At 41.3% G+C, this 22807-nt stretch overlaps 1 protein-coding gene across 1 annotated transcript in view; it reads left to right on the top strand.

The window, feature by feature from the left end:
• Nucleotides 1-22807, top strand: part of LOC137413928 (striated muscle preferentially expressed protein kinase-like) — a 165838-nt gene that overhangs the window by 99774 nt on the left and 43257 nt on the right. The window contains exons 21-26 of the mRNA XM_078780752.1: nt 473-547; nt 1308-1586; nt 1924-4366; nt 15452-15577; nt 18094-18210; nt 19533-19700. Coding sequence (XP_078636878.1) covers nt 473-547; nt 1308-1586; nt 1924-4366; nt 15452-15577; nt 18094-18210; nt 19533-19700 — 3208 coding nt within the window. The remainder of the gene's footprint in view (nt 1-472; nt 548-1307; nt 1587-1923; nt 4367-15451; nt 15578-18093; nt 18211-19532; nt 19701-22807) is intronic.

The raw sequence follows: 22807 nt of genomic DNA, 5'->3' as shown, positions 1-22807 counted from the left end.
CAACAATAAACTTCTCCAATCCATCTCCTCCAAATTCCCTGTTTTCTTTCCTGAAAGTCCTTGTGTCCATCTTGTTTATCCCGTGCACCCAACCCCAGCCCCCTCCCTTCCACAGATCTCCCGATGTTCCTGTTCCCTGCTGTTGTTGTGCTTACCTCTCTCCTACCCTTGTCTCCCACTCCCTTTATTATATGTTCTATGTGCTAGTTCTTATACGAGCCTCGACTAAGTGAGTATACAAAATAAATAAATAAATAAGGTCACTGATGAAAATAGCACATAATAATTATCTGATAATGTGTTTATTTCTCAATATTTCAGTTCAGGGATAGTTTTGTCACAAAAGGTAGACAGGCAATCAAAATAGTAATACATTAAGAATGAGGACAGAATTCTTTCAGGTGAAGAAACGATTTTCATTTCAGCCTTGAATACCTTTCTCCATGAATGTCTCTTTTGATATACTTCTCAGGTGTCTTCCACGTCTTCCACGAGAGTAACATCCCAAGACCGTCTGCGTTCTTTCCTGTCGAGGACACGGTGGCAGGTGACAATTTAACCTGACCTCCCTAAAGTGCACAACGCCTTATCCATCATTCACATGTTGCACCAACACACGTGACACAATGTTGTGACTGAGGACTTGCTCTAACGGTTCAAACGTGCAAATTTCATTCATTTGACATTGATTGTGTATAGATTGAGACAAGCTTCACTGGCTTCCTGCTTTTGCTTTTGAACCTTTGGGTCGTTATTTTAGGTCAAAGTGTCTTCCATTCCACATTCAACTTTGCATAATATTAATAGACCTGTTTTTGACAAACATAGGATTTTCCTTTTTGGAAAACCATGGACTGATTTTATTTTATTTATTTTTTATGTATATAGGATCGAGGCTCGTGAAAGAGCTAACATTTATCACACAAAAAATCAAAACAGACACACAAAGTATATAATAAGGGGAGCTATTTAATAAGGGGAGCGGTAGACAAGATGGGGAGAGAAGGGGAAGCACACAAACACAGCATTTGAGAGTAGGGACATCGGGAGATCTGTGGGAGGGAGAGGGCTTGGGGGGAGGAGGCGTGGGAAAGGGGTGAGGGTGTGAGAAGTATAAAACACAAGGACACTACAAAGACTTCCAGGAAAAAAGTTTGTATTTCAAAAAAGTGGATCTGGGGTGAAATTAGCGGGGGTAGAAAAGATCAAGGTTTTGGATGAGGGAAGATAAGAGATGGTGGTGAACAGCTGATGGTGGTGAATTTACTGCTCCATCCCTGTTTCCTTTTCCCCTGCTGTCGGACCAGTGCTCGCTTATCTCACACAAGTCACAAATGACAATGCGTCCACTCCCAGGATTGCTAGCTGCACCACCAGGTCAGCAATCCGTGGGTGTACCCCGGCACCTCGTGGATCTCACTATGCCCTCCTCTGCCTCCGATTCTGATTGGGAAGAGGCAACGGCCTGCCATCTTCCTTTGCCCTCACTGGAGTGCAAAGGTGTTTCTGGCTCCTCTACTTGCCATGACTCCGAAGGAAAAGGACACATTATAACTGACTCTGTCAACGTCCAGGCCAAAAATCAGGTAATTACTTTTTTTTTTAAACTACCTGATTTCTATACTTGTAATGTGAGATCTCACCATTTTTGTGTCACATGACTACGACATGACTAGTCTACATTATGTTAGTCAGTATTAATATGATGGACACAAATAGGAGGATACTCTCAACTGTGTGACTCAACTGTGATACATTCGACCAACATATAATGTGGAGTTTCATCTTGTATTATCTTTTCAACATATGAAGAGATCATTCCAAAACACAACTCAGTTCCTTGGCACAATAAAATATTTCAGAATAACCCATATGGAGGCCATATGTTGCTTGAGTATGTTCATTTTGTGTGTCTCACTGCAGGACGAGGTTCTAATGAAGACGACGTCAATAAATCAAGCTCGAGAAAATGGAAGTTGCAATGAGGAACAGGATGAGAAGTTGGAGTCTCCACCATTCGTCTCAGCGCAGGTCCGTCGCCGTGGCTTGATGGGTCGTAAGCGATCTTTTGACTTGGATACTCCCAACTCTTCATCGGACGAGGAGCTATCTGGGGGACGTTCGGCAGTTGAGTCCCACAGACCTCGACGTCGAGGACAGTCATACAGCCGCATTGAAAATGGCAACTCTTCCACCAAAACCTCGGTCAAAGCTTTGCCGACTAACACAAATATGGTTGCACCAAGGAGAACCAATGCCTCAAGAAGAAGAACAGAAATTAAAATGCACGTACAACCAATGCAATGGGAGGATAATAGAGAACTTGTCCGTAGTCTTTCAGTGGAAAGTCACTTAGAAAAGCTCAATAGTCGAAGGTTAGAAATCCCTGGAGCCAGTACAACTGTACCTGAAAACATCCCTCCTGATGAAACTGAGAGAGCCTCCAGCTGCACAGCCATCAACATAATGGGCGTGCAGTTCCCAAATGCAAACTCGGGTTGCTACGGCTCATTAGAAAACTCTCGGAGGTACAGGGACCTTTTGAACACCGGACTTGCGGAAACAAATGTGTGGGAAAACAAAAACATGCCTGGCGATGCATCCGTGGACATCCAGACAGACATTAAGGATGTTCCTTCAATGATACCACAATCTTCCAACATGCCACTTCCTCCTGAAGGAACATCTCCTGACATTATATTCGCTCACAGCCCAGTGTCCAGCCAGACTAAGAAGACAATGTCATCAACTTCACAAACAAGTGTCCAAGGTTCTGCTGCTTTATGTCCACAAAAGCATGACTACACTGAGCGTAATGAGAGATCTTCTCCTCTGCAGCATAAGAGTCCGCTGTATTCAGATGCAGTGGAAACGATACAGTCTCCTGATCATGAAATCGCAAAAGCCACCACCGTGAGCACCAATGATGAAACTTTGCTTGTAACCAGTGATACATGCAATGAAATAGCTGCTGGAGAGACTTTGGAGCCATTAGCCTTACGAGTGGAAGAGGAGGAAGTCCGTTTAATTGAAGAATGTGCAAAAAGCGAAATGGCAAAAACTGTTCAGGCACAAGGAAATAATGAAATCTCAGCTTCTTCTCCAACTTCAAACAGCAAGGAGATCGATTCTCAATCAGAAACAAATTTATGCGTTCCAGATGCGAAATCTCCAATGAATAACACATCATCTCCAATGAAAAATTCTCCAAAATCACCTTCAAAAGAAATCCTTTCTCGGGTCGACGAGAAAAATCTAACTTCCCCTGCACAAACTGTTCTGCGAAAATCTGTTTCCGTGCCATGCCTGGGTAGGCCCCTGGAAAAAACAGTCAGCACACCCGAGAATATAAAATCCTTTCATACGTTAACACTGAGTAACAACAATAAAGAACAAGCAATTAGAAATGGCAGCACTCTGTCTCTTCCCAATGATCCAGGAAGATATAGAGCCCAGCAACTCAAACTTGGCTCGCACAGAGAACACAAGGTCAGAATTGAAAACATTGACTCGGAGGAGATCTTTGAGACGGAATTCAAAAGAAAAACAGAGTCATCCTTGCTGAGACATTTTCCGTTTCTGAAAAGGACAAAGTCTGAAGAGAGGATCTCAACAAGATCATCGGGTATAAAAGAGGAAGTGATTTATCGGCCGAGGCAAAAAGGGACACCGATTGAACCATCCCCTGATGACGCTTTCCAAGGCCCACCCTTTGATGAACTCGATGTTTTGGAAGGAAGAGTTGTTTCTAAATCACCAACAATTTCAGAGAATGTGGAAACTGGAATAAATGTCAATATTGAAGCTTCTGGCCTGGTCTGTGGGACGTCTGAATCAAAACCACCCATGATGACAAATATTCCAGGTGACACTGTACCGACTTGTGGGAAGGCTACACCTGGCCATGATGATAACCTCGCCTCGCAACAACCATTGGGCTTCATGAGAAGACTGTCTTCTTCTCTCCAGAAAATCGGTTCAAAGGAAGTACTAAACCAAGAAAATATCAATATTGTGAAAAACGAGGAACCTCATCGAGAAACTTTTACAAAATCTTTTTCGCAGCTTCCCATGGCCTCGTCTATCCTCAGACGTATTGAGGCGAAGGTTTTGGGCCTCTCCGTCTTGCGTGGTCCCACACTGTCTGAAGAAAGGCTGGAACGTCCCTTTGGCGTCTCCTCCCTGAGCCGAGATGTACAGTCATCACCAGCAGAGAAGCTTGCGGCACGCACTCTCAAAAGAGCGACATCCGAAATCGTGTTACCAAAGAAACCCAGCTTTTTTCAAAAAATGATTCACAAGATGGAAAATAAAGTTACTACAACATCACCAACGGAATCTTCTTCTCAATATCCACCTGCACATGGTAAGCCTCGCTTTTTTATTTAAAGGAGACTTCATTAGCAACTATGGAGAAATGATAGTGATGTTTAAGCACAAAAGGGAACGTTCCTTTTTAGAGGGGTCAATATATGGTTGAACCCCAAAACAATTGATACAAAAGGTTTTTCAATGGATTCTGGTACCATTGGGCATGCTAAATAACATACTAAAAATCTAGTAACATCTGACTTCCGGAAAGGGGTCATTTCCAAGATGGCGTCCAAGATGGCCGCCGGGAGCTTAAAATTGCCATATCTCAATTATTATTCAACCTAGAAAGGTGGTTTTGGTGTCTAACCCTAGGTTTTAGGGCCCAAGGAATCCAATTGAATCAATAAAATTACCATCAGTTAATTATTTATTGACAAGTCCAAGATGGCATCCCAAGGTGACATCCTGATCCACTAAAATGGCTCTGTCGAATAGTAGTCAACCTAGAGAGATTTTTTCAGTGTGTATACCTAGGTTTAAGGCACCCAGGAAATCATCAAAATTACTTAAATAAGCACAAAGTAATCAGGTAATCCAGTAAGCCAGGTTTACCAGCCCATTAGGCATTTGTTGTCTTATAGAGTTAGTCGCTATTCATCGTCATCCTCCGACTCCTCTGGAAGAAACTTGTTATGTGGATTGTCACATTCTTCAAGTTGGCACGGTCCACAGGCAGTAGTACATGGTAGTCCATATCGTCTACAAGAGCAGCGGAGTGTCTTGCAGGCAGTGGAGCAGTTACAATGAATGACCTTCAAGAGACTGTCTGGAGCAGCGTTCATTCTTGACAGAAGTGGGACAAACTGATTATCCTGCAGGCTCCACCCCCATTTCATGGCATCCATACCCTCTTCTTTTCCCATCCACACCATGATCTGGTAGTACGCTCTACGACAGTGAAGTTTGGTAGCAGATTCAGTTGGGGGCAGACGTTCGGGTGTTACAAAAGACGAAGCAGAGACAACCTTCTTGCTGAAGGTGTTATATCGCATTGTTGCAAGGGAATCTTTGCACTTGCCACCAAAGAGGATAGCCATTACTCGGCATCCAAGGTCATCGATCACCTCTGTGGTCTGGTTTGGGATGGTGAATGTGGTGGCACAAGACCGAAGGACAGGGTCTCCTTTTACAAGCTTCTGGAAAGCAGTCTTTTTGCCAACACCAAAAATCAGAGAAGTCGTATCACAACCAGTCATGGCATGGCTGAATATCAACTGAGAACACATGTCATGTCCGAGGATTTCTTTTAGACGGTTGATGTCATACACTTTAAAACTGCCAGGTTTTCTACGTCAGCATCTCCAAGTGCATTGACCACAGTGCAATACCTTTCTCTCAGTTCATCACTTATCATCCCGATCAGTCTCTGTTTATTGATATCTCTTGACAGGACCTCCTCCTTCTTGCCTGAGAACTTTGTCCTTTTGGACAAACCTTTTGTTTGTATTTGTGTATGTATAAATTTTGTTTGTGTTTGTATAAAAACCTTTTGTATCAATTTTTGGGGGGTTCAACCATATATTGACCCCTCTATGCCATCTTGGACTTGTCAATAAATAATTAACTGATGGTAATTTCATTGATTCAATTGGATTCCTTGGGCCCTAAAACCTAGGGTTAGACACCAAAACCACCTTTCTAGGTTGAATAATAATTGAGTTATGGCCATTTTAAGCTCCCGGCGGCCATCTTGGACGCCATCTTGAAAATGACCCCTTTCCGGAAGTCAGATGTTACTAGATTTTTAGTATGTTATTTAGCATGCCCAATGGTACCAGAATCCATTGAAAAACCTTTTGTATCAATTTTTGGGGGTTAGGTGAGTTTTTTTTCGTATATTGACCCTACTATTTTAACTTTGTAGCAACAATTCTGATTGGCTTGCGTTCCATTAACCGGCATCTCAAAGGGGCAGAGGTTTTGAAACCTTTATTTAAATAATCAAACCTTGATGCTACCACAACCCAGTAAATACAAGGTGATGTCTCCTTTCCTTACTTTGTAATCGATGGTCACAGACCAAGTTTACGTTAGACTAGCTTCTTATCGTTGAGATGAGGTTGCTGTTTTAATTTCAGTAAGGTTTAGGTTAACGTGGAGAACTACACTTCAAAAGATGTGCATCAGTACAAGCGATCATAGTCTTCGATTTCTGCATCACACCTTCGTCAAACAATTAAATCCTCTCGATTTACTCGATTTTATACGTTGTGAACATGAGAAGATTCCTCTCTATCCCTCTCAGGACCAAATTAATAATAACTGTAGGAAAAATCTGATATTTGAGGAAAATGATCCAATGGGAAGGTTATTTACGATTTTATGGAAATTTTTTATGTGACCGTTACATGCAGTGCATTATGGGATGTTGCATATTTGCAACATTGGTCCGATTGGGAATTTTACAATGAATAAAATAGTGGGGCGGCTTAGTCCAAATATTCAAAAGAATTGTGCATTTTGTGATACAAGCACCAAATTTGGCACAAATGTACATTAATATGTTGCGAACATTTTCAGATATTGGGCCACTTGAAATTCCGTAAATTTTTTTTTCAAATTTTTTCAAATTTCGTAATTTCAAATTTTTCGGGTGACACCGTCACAATTTCGGTCTTCGAGGCCGGCCGATAGGCAAAGTGTGACCGGAAGGGACGAGGTTCTCCTGACCACGTGGCCCTCGATCTGGGAAGCGAGAGGCGTTCCATTAGTGGACGCGCCCCTCACGCCCGACTTTTGGGCGGCCCCGGCAGGCCGTTTGTTTTGACGTTCCGTGACAGGCCCCGCACCCCCACCTCCGGGCCGACCGGAAGCTTGTGCTGAGTACATCATACCTGAACAACTCAGTGAGGCAGAACACAGCAGTGCACACCAGGGTGACCCCTTCAGTGCATAAACCAATTAACCTGTCCACTGCAGGGCATATAGAAATGAAGTTATTTTCTGCATATAATAATAATATAAGTTCAGTTCTATATAACAATTTCTGTTATCACCACTACCACTACAACTACCACTACTACAAGCTTTGTCTGGAATTTTGTGGACTAACAGACAAACAGACATACAGACAAGCTGGGATCAAAACATTACCTCCTTCCACCATTGAGTGTAGAGGTAAACATCATGGAAATTATATCATGCCCTAGATTTAATTCATGCTTACCCGTGTATTTGCTTCACTGGTTCACAAGGTCTTTTGCATACATGTAATTCAGACTCTCGTCTTCATTGCTGACCACACAATGTTCGCAACATATTAATGTACATTTGTGCCAAATTTGGTGCTTGTATCACAAAATGCACAATTCTTTTGAATATTTGGGCTAAGCCGCCCCACTATATCGGCCGGCCTCGAAGACCGAAATTGTGACGGTGTCACCCGAAAAATTTGAAATTACGAAATTTGAAAAAATTTGAAAAAAAAAATTACGGAATTTCAAGTGGCCCAATATCTGAAAATGTTCGCAACATATTAATGTACATTTGTGCCAAATTTGGTGCTTGTATCACAAAATGCACAACAGGTTTGCTATGCTGCTACACTAAAACAGGTCCTATGAAGTTTGAATTTCTTAAAAGTGTGGTCATCATATTCAGTGAAACGGTCTTTTACATGTTCAGGACAGTAGTTAAGTCTGTATTATGGATCAACAACATAATAAGAAAGCAAAATCAAAAGTTCAGTCATGCCCTGAAATTTACTTTTTCGTGTGATACTCTAAGTAACAGTTTTTGTCCTTTGTAAAGCACAACAGCACTTTGCACTTTTGGCAGGCCATTTGTGTGTAAGCCTTGCTGCACAGCCTGCATCGTCCACGTTTTTCAGCATGGGTAGGAAAGTGATCGAGTCGATCGAGCCTGACATCAGCAGAAGGTGCGACGGTTCTCTGCTGTGGTGGTAGAGGCGGGGTGGGTGGAGGACTTCCATCTTCCAAAGAGGGTCTTCCTCTTTTTCTACTGCTCCCGTCAGCGTGTTTCCCTACTTTGATAAGTGCGTCTGCCACTTCGGCACGGAAGTCGAAAAGTGGCATATACTTCTGCTGTTTCTGGTTGAGGTGACGCCGGTAGAGGAGCCAGCCATTGACCAGAGATAGGTCAATCAAATAGTACAAAATACGCAGATACCAACGGCGTGGGCGAATACCAAGATAAAGCGCCATGAGCATGTCTGCCAAGTCCACCCCACCCATGTTGGCATTGTAGACCTTGACAAGGTGGGGTCTGTCCACCTCAACAAAGTCCTTCTTTACTTTTGACCACCTTCTGCATTTATCCACGGGATCCGGCCCAATGTAGGATGATGTCAGCAATACTGCCTTATTGTCAAACCACTTGACAATGGTCAATCCTGTGGTTGTTTCATATTTGACGTCAAACGAGCCACGCCCAGCTTTACCCAGTTCCTTGTCAGTTTTGAGGACACATCCACGCAAGCGGTTGCGGTTTATAGTAGCAACTGCTAGAATCCCCATTTTCTTCAATTCTACAAGTAGTTCAGGTGAAGTAAACCAGTTGTCGAAAAAACACTTGTAGTTCAGTCCTTTTGGTATCTCTGCCAGAAGACGCAGTACTACTTCTCCACCCACACCTAATCCACGTTCATTCGCCACAGTCCCTTTGCCAGTATAGATTTCAAAGTCATAGTTTATTCCACTCACACCTGCCCTAGTGAAAACCTTTATCCCCCATTTGTGCGGCTTGTTTTTTATGTATTATTTCATGCTACTTCTGCCTTTGAAAGGGATCATTTGTTCGTCGATTGAGTTGTTTTCTTCTGGTTCCACTTTCAAACAGTTTGCACGAACCTTCTCGAGTACTGGACGAACCTTGAACAACGGATCGTAACGAGGGTCACCTTTTTTTTTCAAATTGGTATTGTCGTTCATATGGATATAGGTTCTAAGGTGGTCAAATCTTTTTCTGCTCATAACTCCTGCGACTGCTTCATAACGCGTAGTTTTTCGCCAGTACATGCGATAAGACGGCATATGTACTACAGTCATCATAATGTGCATGCCAATAAATTGCTCCATTTCAGCAGCAGTACTTTTCAGTTCTGGGGCATTCTTCATAACTGCATACAGGTTGGATTGTTCAGCTATAAATTCAAATACAGATTCGTCCATGAAATGGTCAAAATACCACTTTGGACTGGGTATTTCGTCTGGCGGAGGAGAAAATGCATGTCCCCGGAATGTTGAATCTACATCAGCCTCTGGGGGTTTCCTTTGCCTCCAGATAAATTCTTTGTTGACTCGAGCTGGTACTGGCTGGAGTTCTTCTTCATTATCTTCATTGTCATTGACTCTGACTCGGTGGACTTGATGGATTTCAATATCTAGATGACTCGGATCAGCTCTTGCCATTTGTTCCAATGTTTCGTCATCAAGGCTAGCATCTGAGTTGTCTGTTTCGCCATTTTCGTCGAAATCAGGATCAGCATCTTCATCGTCTGGCAAGGATTCATCATCAGAAATGGCACCATCAGGAAGACAAACCATCTCAATCACCTCATCCATCGTATATCTTCGTCGGCCAGCCATGATACCAATTATAAAGCCTGCAAGAACAAACAACAATGTCAGAAACACTGCCCGGAATGAATACTCTTGGGTACCGAATTGCCGGGGGGGTTGGAATAAGCGGGGGGGTTGGAAAATTATGCCCAGAATAATAATTTTATAGAGATTATGCCCTGAATAATTCCCTTTAGTAATTAACAAACATAGGGGAAAAGAAAACCACCATATAATACATTGTAATACACAACACATGCAATCCAAAACAATAAACACATGACATCAATTGTTACCTGTATGGGCAAATGTTGCATATTTGCAACATCAAAATACACCAACCCCTAGGAATATAACCAACTGATATTATATTTCTTAAACTCACATCTACTTTATCTATACATATTCAAGATTTCTCTTATACAGTATTGCGTTCAATAATGCAGATGATTCTTATGAAACTTACCTGAAACAGAAGCCTACAAAATCACCGATCCGGCAAGTATGGTGGCCGACATATTCAATGTAAGACAGACCAGCCACCTGGCGAGTTGCCTGGAAGCTGTCAGTTGCAATCCTACAACAAAGTCCCGCACTGGCACCTAAACGTTTAGAAACACTAAAAAAAATGCAAATACTGGCAATTAACTAATTGGCAATTAGCTGTTGCAAATTTGCAACGCCTGCCCGGAGAGGGCTAAGTGCTGAAAATCCCTCGCTATATCCGGAACCATTATGATCGGCTGCAGCTGCGTTTAGCTGGTGAATGAGTGAAATGGAACTTGACCCAAACAATGACACACAGGGATCTACTTCTTTATGCCTCCGCCCCTGAAGGTGACCGGTGGCATTATGTTTTTGGGTTGTCCGTCCGTCCGTCCGTCCGTCCGTCCGTCCGTACAGGCTAAACCTCGTTTTTCTCAGCAACCACATATCCGATTGAGACAAAACTTTCAGGGTAGGAGTGACACCCATGCAGAATGTTTTTGTAATAATTGTGACGTCATAGGTCACGTGGTATGGCAGCCATCTTGGATTAAATGCAAATAATAATAATAAAATTATTTCTCGGAAACCGCTGAATGGAAAAATTTGAAACTTGGCACATTGTTAAGTACTCCCAATGTGGAACAAAAAGCATGATAATGATGATATCATCGGTGAAGTGGCATACCAGCCATAATAATAATAATAATTCATTTATTTTGTATAGCGCTTTTCAAGAAGCCCAAAGGCACTTTGACAGAGTGGAAAACATAATGCATAACAATACATGAAAACAACAATTGCAAAAAGACAAGAATCAATAGGGAAATATTTAAAGCAAAAGGAGGGAGAAGGAGAAGAGATCGTCAGGGGTTAAATGCTGTGGGTTGAATGTTGAATGCAGTGTTGAACAGGTGGGTCTTTAGTGATGTTTTGAATGTGGTGAGTGAGGAGGAGTCTCTGATGGTGTGAGGTAGTGAGTTCCAGAGGGTGGGAGCAGCGATGGAGAAGGCCCTGTCCCCCCAGGATCTGAATTTGGTCCGGATGGAGGGGGTCAGGAGGTTGGTACCAGCAGAGCAGAGGTTGCTGGTGGGAGTGTGTCTGGAGAGGAGGTCAGCCAGGTAGGATGGGACCAGGTTATGGAGGGCTTTGTATGTCAAGAGGAGGATTTTGTACTGGATTCTCTGGGGGATGGGGAGCCAGTGAAGCTTGTAAAGGACGGGGGTGATGTGGTCACGGGTTCGCGAATGGGTGAGTAGACGGGCAGCGGAGTTCTGAATGTATTGGAGTTTATTGGTGATTTTTGAGGGTGAACCATAGAGGAGGCTATTGCAGTAGTCCAGACGGGAGGTGATGAAGGCGTGGATGAGGGTTTCTGCAGCCGTGGAGGAGAGGGATGAGCGGAGACGGGCAATGTTTTTCAGGTGAAAGAAGGCTGACTTTGTGATCTGTTTAGTGTATTTGTCGAAGGAGAGGGTTTGGTCAAAGATGACGCCAAGATTCCGGATGTGAGGGGAGGTGGATACTGGGATACCGTCGATGTTGAGGGCAAAGTTATGGGTGGATTTTGTGAGCGTTTTTGGGCCAATGATGATTATTTCAGATTTATCACAGTTAAGCTTGAGGAAGTTGATTTGAAGGCAGGATTTTATTTCAGTGATGCAGTTTGTCAGGATAGAGTGGGTGTCGGTGGAGACGGACTTGGTGGAGATGAAAAGCTGGATGTCATCGGCGAAGCAGTGGAATTGGAGACCATGACGGCGGATTAAGTGACCGAGGGGGGACAGGTAAAGGATGAAGAGGAGGGGGCCAAGAACTGAACCTTGGGGGACACCTTGGGGGAGGGGAGCAGTGGGGGATTTGCAGTTATTGATGGAGATGAACTGGCGTCTGTCAGAGAGGTATGATTTAATCCAAGAGAGGGCAGTGCCGTTAACGTTAAAGGTGGATTCAAGTCGGGTGAGGAGGATGGTGTGATCGATGGTGTCAAAGGCAGCGCTGAGGTCGAGGAGGACGAGAATGTTGAGGTTGCCAGCGTCAGAGGAGAGGAGAAGGTCGTTGGTGATTTTGAGGAGAGCAGTTTCAGTACTGTGGTTGGAGCGGAATCCGGATTGGAATGTTTCATACAGGTTATTGGCAGAGAGGTGATGTTTGAGTTGAGTGGCTACAGCGCATTCCAAAACTTTTGACAGAAAGGGTAGGTTGGAGATGGGTCCGAAGTTGTTTAGGGTGTCAGGGTTTAGACCAGGTTTTTTTAGAATGGGGGTAACAGCAGCAATTTTGAGGGAAGGTGGGACGATGCCTGTAGACAGGGAGGAGTTTATTGTTGCAATGATAAGTGGAGAGAGAGCAGGGAGGGAGGCCTTGACAAAGCTGGAGAGGATGGGGTCAAGTGTGCAGGTGGCAGTTTTCATTCCTATGAGGAGTTCAGAGAGGTCAGTAGGGGAGATTGGGGAGAACCGAGACAGGGGATGGCAGGACAAGGGGGGGGCAGGTGGTTGGAGGGGGAGCGGGTGCGGTGGTGGTCAAGCTGTTGTAGATGTTTTCAATTTTGCGTTGGAAGAAAGAGAGGAAGGAGATGCAGTTGTCTACTGTGAATGACTGGGTGGTGGTGTTCAGGGGGTGGAGGAGTTTGTTTATTGTCGAGAAGAGTGCTTTTGGGTTTCCGGAGCCAGAGTGGATAATTTGAGAGTAGTAGGCGGAGCGGGCGCGGGAGAGGGCATCTTTGTAGTGTTGTTGGTGGTCCTTGTATGCTTGGGAGTGAACTGTGAGACCTGTTTTATTGCGGAGTCTTTCAAGTTGGCGAGCACGAGTTTTCATCAGGCGGAGTTCAGGGGTAAACCAGGGAGCAGAATGGGTGAAAGAAACTGTTTTGGTTTTTACAGGCGCAAGCTGGTCAAGGCAGGAGGAGAGAGTGTGGTTGTAGTAGTCAGTGAGGTCGGAAGGGGTGTGGAGGTCAACGAAGGGAGAAGTGGACATTTTTTCAGAGAGGGTGGATGAGAATGAGGTAGGTGAAAGAGCGTACGGAAGTTGATAGTGCGATAATGTCTTGGTGTTGGGGTGGGGATGTTGATGGTCATAGTAATAGCTAAGTGGTCAGAGAGGGTGAGGTCGGAGCCAGAGAGATTGTGCAAATTTAATCCAGTGGAGCAGACAAGGTCCAAAATGTGACCACGGATATGGGTAGGAAAGTCGACATGTTGAGTGAGGTTAAATCAGGTGAGTAAATCAGTGAAGTCAGTGGTTATTGTGGAGTCAGTGGAGTCCATGTGGATATTGAAATCACCGAGGAGGAGGATTGAGGGGGAGAGGGAACATAGCTGGGTCAGAAAGTAGGAGAAGTCAGACAGGAATGATGGGTGTGGTTTGGGAGGGCGGTAGACGACAGCCATGACTGACTGTCATGGCTTGATGCCTGTCACATTATGACTGTCACATTATTTATGACTGTCACAGCCATAAATGTTTTAATCCAATGCCTTATCCTAAAAATCTGAAATTGCACGCACATGATCTTTGACCCATTTGTATTGAAATATTGCTAGTTTGGCAGTCATATTGGATTTAATCTAAAAACTTAAAAATAATCTTCTCCCAAACCACTGAATTGATTGACTCGAAACTTTACATGTCATTGACTAGACATGGCTATTAAAAGTTGATCAGGAAACCGTCATTGGTCACATGATGTGGCAGCCATATTGGATTGAAGGAACATGAAATAATTATAATCTCTGAAACCGCTTACCCTATCAATGCGAAATTTTACTAATGCCATCTAACACCATTGTTGCATATATACACAAAGAATTAAGTTAAGCACCCCTACACAAAGAATTAAGTTAAGCACCCCCTAATCCTGTCCTGAACCTGAACCCCCTCGAGCACGTTTGGGACATGTTGGGACGACAAATTGCGAAGATGGTCCCTCCAATAGCCAATCTGGATGAATTGGAACGTGCATTACATCGGGAATGGAACAACCTGCCACAGCAACGCATACGACGGCTTACAGGGTCTATGAGACGTAGGGTTGAGTCAGTGATCCGATCACGTGGGTCCTACACACGTTATTGACGCAAAGATCGCTAGAGGTCTTCTCAGAACAATGACCGTACGTTAGAAAACATAAACGTCATCCACACTGTCCGTGATGGACCTATAGCTCCATACTTAAATTGAGGTGAAAATATGCCTAAAATTCCCAAAAAATTTCACCTTAAATTATTCAGAATAAAATATTGAAAACGGCATGATTGTTATGTTTTTATGTGACCATAATATCACTTGTCCAGAAAATATAGCAATATCATGGGTATATTACACTGTTTTGACGACAACAAACTTGTAATGTGCGAGGTTGTAAAAAAACGGGGGGGGTGCTTAACTTAATTCTTTGTGTATAGTTGAAAATGATGATGTCATAGGTCACATGGTTTAGCAGCCATGTTGGATGGAAAAACAAACATTATCCGATCAACACGAAGCTTCACAAACGTGATCGCCTACCTATACATATGCAGAGTGTACATTTTTGATGTCATATGTCACGTGGTTTGGCAGCCATATTAGCTTGAAAGCCAATATTAAGAAAAATCCCTTCTCTGAAAAAGCTTCACCGATCGATGTGAAACCTGTCCTGTCTGGTAAAAATGTGATACTTGAAAACAGCTGAAGGGATTTAAACCAAACTTGTTTATTTTTAGGACAATGAACGAGGGCATCTGCCCATTGTCATGAGCAGGGACTACGCGGAGGCAAATTGGCGACATAGTCGCATTGCTCTAGTCTGAAACATGCTCTGGGTTCTTTAGCATCTGTCAGTGAGTTCTAGCTTAATTTCCCCTTCAACGACAAAGTATTTTCACCCTTCGAATATCCCTGCCTATAAATTCAAGTGCAATAGTCTGTAGTCAGATCCAACTCTGCTGGAACTAACTTGAAACCAGACTAGGCAAGCAAATCTGTAGAACTCATCGTAACCTTCATTTAAGCTGAGTCTCTAGCTTGTTTGTATAGTCACATCCATGATGTTTATTTGTGTCTCATTTCCTGTTTATATTCCTATCAAGAAACGGAGCCAGATAGACGTTCTCGATGGGAACGCTGGGGCCTATCAAGAAGCAGCAGAAAGGACGGAAACAAAAAGAGTGCCGATACACATCCTAATTTACAGGCTGGGCCTTCTCATACAGAAGGTACTTTCTTTAATATTTGGATGCTAAGTTTGGATTACATGCTGTAACTTTGGCCGCATTCTCTTCATGCCCGGTTTCCGGTTGTTCGTATTTATCCACCTTTCCCGATTCTTTTGGGGTCCTCACATTTTGCATTTATACTATTCCTGAACATTCCCTTGTTTTAAGTGTATGCACATCAAATTACCCTGACAATGACGACCTCAAGGGTAATTCCTGGATTACCTTTTGTCAGAGGGTGAGTGGGAATTGCAGATCTCATTGTTGTGTTTTGGTCAGATAATTTATACATGTGATAGATGTAAGGAGCAATGGACAAACAGACACAGGAGACGATTCCACAAATAGGAGAATAAGGGGACAAATCGATGCAGGTGGGCAATCACCAGAAGAGGCTTGGGAGGGTGAGCAGGTGAGGGATTCTCTCGGAATGTGCCTGACCAAGGGTGGCTTGAGGAGTATAAAAGCAGGAGAGAGCAGGAGGAGCAAGGCCAAATGTAAGTTTTTATTATATAAATAGAGGGCCCACTAGGCTGCCGCTACTGGGAGAGTGACGGTCCTTGGGAATTCACCTCCTATGTCCTTAAGATACCAGTTGTGTGCAAAGCCTTGCTATTGACTGCATCAGGAGGAGCAAGGTGGGAAGCAGGAGTGCCAGTCCAGATTGAGGAGTCGTCGTGCATGGAGCTCCATCTGAAAGGCTTCTCCACCAGTGATGAGCTCGGTGTGGCTCGGGAATGCCTTAGATGGTGACTGGCTTTTGATGCTAGCTTGGTAATATGATCCTGCCATTAAAGGCTATCGCAAATTGTGAAGTTGTGCAGTTCCAGAGAATGCACCTCTTTCTGTGGCTGTCTAGACAATGGATTGGCTAGTTTGATTGTCAATCTTGTGGTCAGACAGTTTGAGAGAGGACATGATCGGCATAGTACACCAAGCCCTATCTTACAGTTCCTGAAGACTAGATCACTTGTGCCATCAGTAGCAGTTGCAAAGAGGTGTCGAGCTAGGTAAGTAACTTCTCCATTATGGCAGAGGAGAAGTCAACATCGGGAAGATAACATTCTGTAAAGGTGAAATGGTCAGTACAGGCAAGGATGAATTTGGGACTTGGTCTTTTGAGTGAAAACAGTTGAAGAACTTTTCTTTTTCTTGAGCTGTGTCTAACACAATTCCGTCCTTTAGTTAGGAAGTAATGCAGGAGGAATGTATACCACACAGAGACCCGAACAGCACCCATCGGGCATCGGAGGATGGTGAGAGGCTGGAGGATTTGGATCGCAGGTGAGCTTGATGTTGGGGGCCTGGCTCTTCATTGGACAGATACACTGGTTCCAAGTTGTGTGGAGAGACTGCACATTGCCATCAGTAGGGGTTGCCTTCCAGAAGGAGAATTTGAATTGTTTTCTTGTGATGGCCTCGCCACACGCATCAGTTACCAGGGTCGAGATCAAGGAATGAAAATTGGAATATGGGATGAAATGAACTTGTGAAGAAGAGCAATTAGTTCATTGTTGAAGAAATTCCAGGAGCCGTCAGTTTTGGGAGCTGATGTGATGATGGACCTGTCAGGACTGAAGAGAGCGCATTTTAGGTCAGACCATTCAGCTTTAGCAAAGTGCCATTACAAGTTTGTGCCCTTGGGGTGCTCCAATTACCCTCGTCACCGAAGGTGGGTGGAGGTTATGTTTTCACTCCTGTCTGTCTGTCTGTCTGTTTGTCTGTTTGTCTGGGAACAGGATATCTTGGGTTCGATTTTGGTGAAGATCCGGATCTGGATCCGGATACTAGAATTTTTTCAGTTTTTAGTGATTTTTCACTATTGAGAGATGGGGCCAAAAACGATATACAGCACGATATCTCAAAAAGTTGTGGACGGGTTATGACAAAACCGGTGGATGAGTTGGGAGGGTGACAAGAACAAGCCGATTCGATTTGGGTTCAGTTCCGGATCCAGATCAGGCCTAGCAGTGGGATACAAAACGTAAACGGTTCAGCCTGGCGGAGGTACAGGACAAGCTTAAGAAGACGCTTGCCATGACGACACGTGCTAACAGCACGTGGAGGGGGACGGGGGGATGATGGGGAGAGGAAGGTAAAATGAACGTACACGAATAGGCCTTGACTACCAAAGAATGACTCAAGACACGAGGGAAGGCCAGTATTTACCATTCCTAAAAGGAAGAAAATCGACCAAACACTTTTTGAACACGTGCTATGAAATCTGCCAGGGGAGTGCAGCCTTTATCATTTGACAAAACGCAGAGGACGTCAAGTTGTTGAGAACGAAGTCTCCCCCCAATCCCTCTACCCCCAACATGAAAGCTGTGCAATCAAGCCCCACCATTTGCGCAATCTTTCTTTATGGACATCCTGGTTATGTCCCCACTGCCCCCCATCATATCCATGGCATATGGTTGAACAGTAGTTCCATCAAGTAGATTTTTACACACACCATTTTAAGTTGTTTGGTCGAGTGGGTTGTGTGACCCACAAGCTGGGTTGTGTATAAACAGGTCTTCCTCCACGATTTCCATTGGAGCTCAGAGATGAAAACGTCATTGACAGCCATCCAATCACACTGCAGTGTCTGCCAGATGGCGTACCATTTCCTGATATCTGCTGGTTAAAGGGTGAGTACAATGTGTGGAACATTTAGTGAGCCAGAAAACTGGAAGAGATACTTAAAGCTGTTTATATAAGACTGTTCCTGGGTAGATGTGTTTGTTGGCGTCAGCTATGGCACGAAGCACAAAGTGAGGTTAAGCAATTGGTTCACTCTGTCTGTCTATGACGTCAGTCTATGATGGAGGAAGTACGTAGTTTAAATTGAATGTTGCATTTTGAACATGAATCGGAAAACGAACCTGCAGTTTATCAGTACTTTAGCTCTGAATTTGGCAAATTTATGGAATCTCATCCCAATCTCGCCTGCACTCGGTGGATTAAGGTAATCTTTCAAGTTTGTCTACCTGTCTCGCAGTCAAACAAAATAGAAACACATTATAGCAGGAAACTTACTGTTTTTAGGAACACATCATGTAGGCTACAAAGAACAGGCATGAAGAACTAATGTAACATGTTGAATAAAGTGGTGTAAAAGATGGCGCATCAACGGCAGTGAACTTCTGTAAAAAGTTTTTTTTTTTTTCTAAAACCTTTATTTTATTTAAATTTAATTCTGTACTTCACCACTGTAGAATACAAGTTGTCTTTTTGCCATTTTCCTGACATGGTTTAGGTGCAGTCATTCCCTTAGAAGGCAAGGTCAATGCCATTTGCCACTTAATGGCACTGAGTGATCATCTTCACCCCATGTCACAGCATTTCTTTCCTGCTGGGAGGGGTATCTTCCTGGATGGCAATGCCCCCATCTACAGAGCAGGTGTGGTCGCCCAATGGTTTGATGAGCATGACACTGACGTTATCCATACGTCATGGCCCTCTGAGTCGCCAGATCTGAACCCAATTGGGAATTTAAGGGATATTCTGGAACGATGCCTGAGACAGCGTTTCCACCTCCACCAAGCAGGTGTGAGTGCCGCATGAGAAAAATGGTGCCGCATCCCTCCTGCAGAATTCCAGATGCTGGTGGACTCTATGCCATGGCGCACACAGGCCGCACTCTCTGCACGGTGGCCCAACGCCCCATTAAATGACTTTACATTGGTGCTTCCACTACCTGTAGATTGTTTGTAATTTCCCACGATCATAATACATCCACCGGCAATGACTGAATGTTGTGACTGTAATCACTAATCAGATACTAACTAAATCAATCACTCTTCTCATTGAATACAATCCCAAATATCTTCATTTGGTTTCTGGGAGGTTTTACGATAGTTTTAACATGAATTCCTTCAGATTACTGCCGTTTCAATTGAAAACAGAAAAGGTGCTGGCTCTACCCGTCATGTTGACCACACTATCAATGTTGCCTCTGCCACGCCCACAGATGGAGAACCGCTACACACAGACAGCAGGGTGCGAATTTCTTGTGCTCCCGATGGGCGACACATCTTGACGATACTCGGTTCCACCGATGGCGATGCTGGGAGATACCAATGTGTTGCTACAAACTGTGCGGGACGTGCTGCTTCTACTTGCTGTGTGACTCTGGCGAGTGAGTCCATATTACAGAAATTCGACAGACCACAAGGTGCTAACCCCATTTCCAATCAAGCGTCAGCCATGATGGCAGCTTGAACTAATAACTCATTTGTTGGGCACAGGTGTTTCCAGCTGGGAATATTAAATATTAAATATAATATAAAAATCACACCCGTGACCAAAGGGAGCGATTCAGTTTGGCATTTTTAATATGACATGGGCAAAGCCGAGAACCGAACTAAACCCATTAGAATTACTCTTTAGAATTACACTTTAATAACCCTTCAGAATTACCATTTAGTGTTACCCTTTAGAATTAACATTTAGTGTTACCCTTTAGAATTACCATTTAGTGTTACCCTTTAGAATTACCATTTAGTGTTACCCTTTAGAATTACACTTTGGAATTACACTTTGGAATTACACTTTAGAATTACACTTTAGAATTACACTTTAGAATTACACTTTAGAATTACACTTTAGAATTACACTTTAGAATTACACTTTAGAATTACACTTTGGAATTACACTTTAGAATTACACTTTAGAATTACACTTTAGAATTACCCTTTATAATTACACTTTAGAATTACACTTTAGAGTTACACTTTAGAATTACACTTTAGAATTACACTTTAGAATTACTCTTTAGAATTACACTTTAGAATTACACTTTAGAATTACACTTTAGAATTACACTTTAGAAATACACTTTAGAATTACACTTTAGAATTACACTTTAGAATTACACTTTAGAATTACACTTTAGAATTACACTTTATAATTACACTTTAGAATTACACTTTAGAATTACACTTTAGAATTACACTTTAGAATTACACTTTAGAATTACACTTTAGAATTACACTTTAGAATTACACTTTAGAATTACACTTTAGAATTACACTTTAGAATTACACTTTAGAATTACACTTTGGAATTACACTTTAGAATTACACTTTAGAATTACACTTTAGAATTACACTTTGGAATTACACTTTAGAATTACACTTTAGAATTACACTTTAGAATTACCCTTTATAATTACACTTTAGAATTACACTTTATAATTACACTTTAGAATTACACTTTATAATTACACTTTAGAATTACACTTTAGAATTACACTTTAGAATTACACTTTAGAATTACACTTTAGAATTACACTTTAGAATTACACTTAAGAATTACACTTTAGAATTACACTTTAGAATTACACTTTAGAATTACACTTTAGAATTACACTTTAGAATTACACTTTGGAATTACACTTTAGAATTACACTTTAGAATTACACTTTAGAATTACCCTTTAGAATTACACTTTAGAATTACACTTTAGAGTTACACTTTAGAATTACACTTTAGAATTACACTTAAGAATTACACTTTAGAATTACACTTTAGAATTACACTTTAGAATTACACTTTAGAATTACACTTTAGAATTACACTTTAGAATTACACTTTGGAATTACACTTTGGAATTACACTTTAGAATTACACTTTAGAATTACACTTTAGAATTACACTTTAGAATTACACTTTAGAATTACACTTTAGAATTACTCTTTAGAATTACACTTTAGAATTACACTTCAGAATTACACTTTAGAATTACACTTTAGAATTACACTTTAGAATTACACTTTAGAATTACACTTTGGAATTACACTTTAGAATTACACTTTAGAATTACAATTTAGAATTACCCTTTATAATTACACTTTAGAATTACACTTTAGAGTTACACTTTAGAATTACACTTTAGAATTACACTTAAGAATTACACTTTAGAATTACACTTTAGAATTACACTTTAGAATTACACTTTAGAATTACACTTTAGAATTACACTTTAGAATTACACTTTAGAATTACACTTTAGAATTACCCTTTATAATTACACTTTAAAATTACACTTTAGAATTACACTTTAGAATTACACTTTAGAATTACACTTTAGAATTACCCTTTATAATTACACTTTAGAATTACACTTTGGAATTACCCTTCATAATTACACTTTAGAATTACACTTTAGAATTACACTTTAGAGTTACACTTTAGAATTACACTTTAGAATTACACTTTAGAATTACACTTTAGAATTACACTTTAGAATTACACTTAAGAATTACACTTTAGAATTACACTTTAGAATTACACTTTAGAATTACCCTTTATAATTACACTTTAAAATTACACTTTAGAATTACACTTTAGAATTACACTTTAGAATTACACTTTAGAATTACACTTTAGAATTACACTTTAGAATTACACTTTAGAATTACACTTTAGAATTACATTTTAGAATTACACTTTAGAATTACACTTTAGAATTACACTTTAGAATTACATTTTAGAATTACACTTTAGAATTACACTTTAGAATTACATTTTAGAATTACATTTTAGAATTACACTTTAGAATTACACTTTAGAATTACACTTTAGAATTACACTTTAGAATTACACTTTGGAATTACACTTTAGAATTACATTTTAGAATTACACTTTAGAATTACACTTTAGAATTACACTTTAGAATTACACTTTAGAATTACACTTTAGAATTACACTTTAGAATTACACTTTAGAATTACACTTTAGAATTACACTTTAGAATTACACTTTAGAATTACACTTTAGAATTACACTTTAGAATTACACTTTAGAATTACACTTTAGAATTACACTTTAGAATTACACTTTGGAATTACACTTTAGAATTACACTTTAGAATTACACTTTAGAATTACACTTTAGAATTACACTTTAGAATTACACTTTAGAATTACACTTTAGAATTACACTTTAGAATTACACTTTGGAATTACACTTTAGAATTACACTTTAGAATTACACTTTAGAATTACACTTTAGAATTACACTTTAGAATTACACTTTAGAATTACACTTTAGAATTACACTTTAGAATTACACTTTAGAATTACATTTTAGAATTACACTTTAGAATTACACTTTAGAATTACACTTTAGAATTACACTTTAGAATTACACTTTAGAATTACACTTTAGAATTACACTTTAGAATTACACTTTAGAATTACACTTTAGAATTACACTTTAGAATTACACTTTAGAATTACACTTT

Source organism: Myxine glutinosa, chromosome 6 (assembly GCF_964187855.1).
Source record: "Myxine glutinosa chromosome 6, kmMyxGlut1.1, whole genome shotgun sequence".
NCBI classification, from domain to species: Eukaryota; Metazoa; Chordata; class Myxini; order Myxiniformes; family Myxinidae; genus Myxine; species Myxine glutinosa.
The sequence above is the reverse complement of the archived record's forward strand: the minus strand, read 5'-3'. Positions and strand labels throughout refer to the sequence as shown.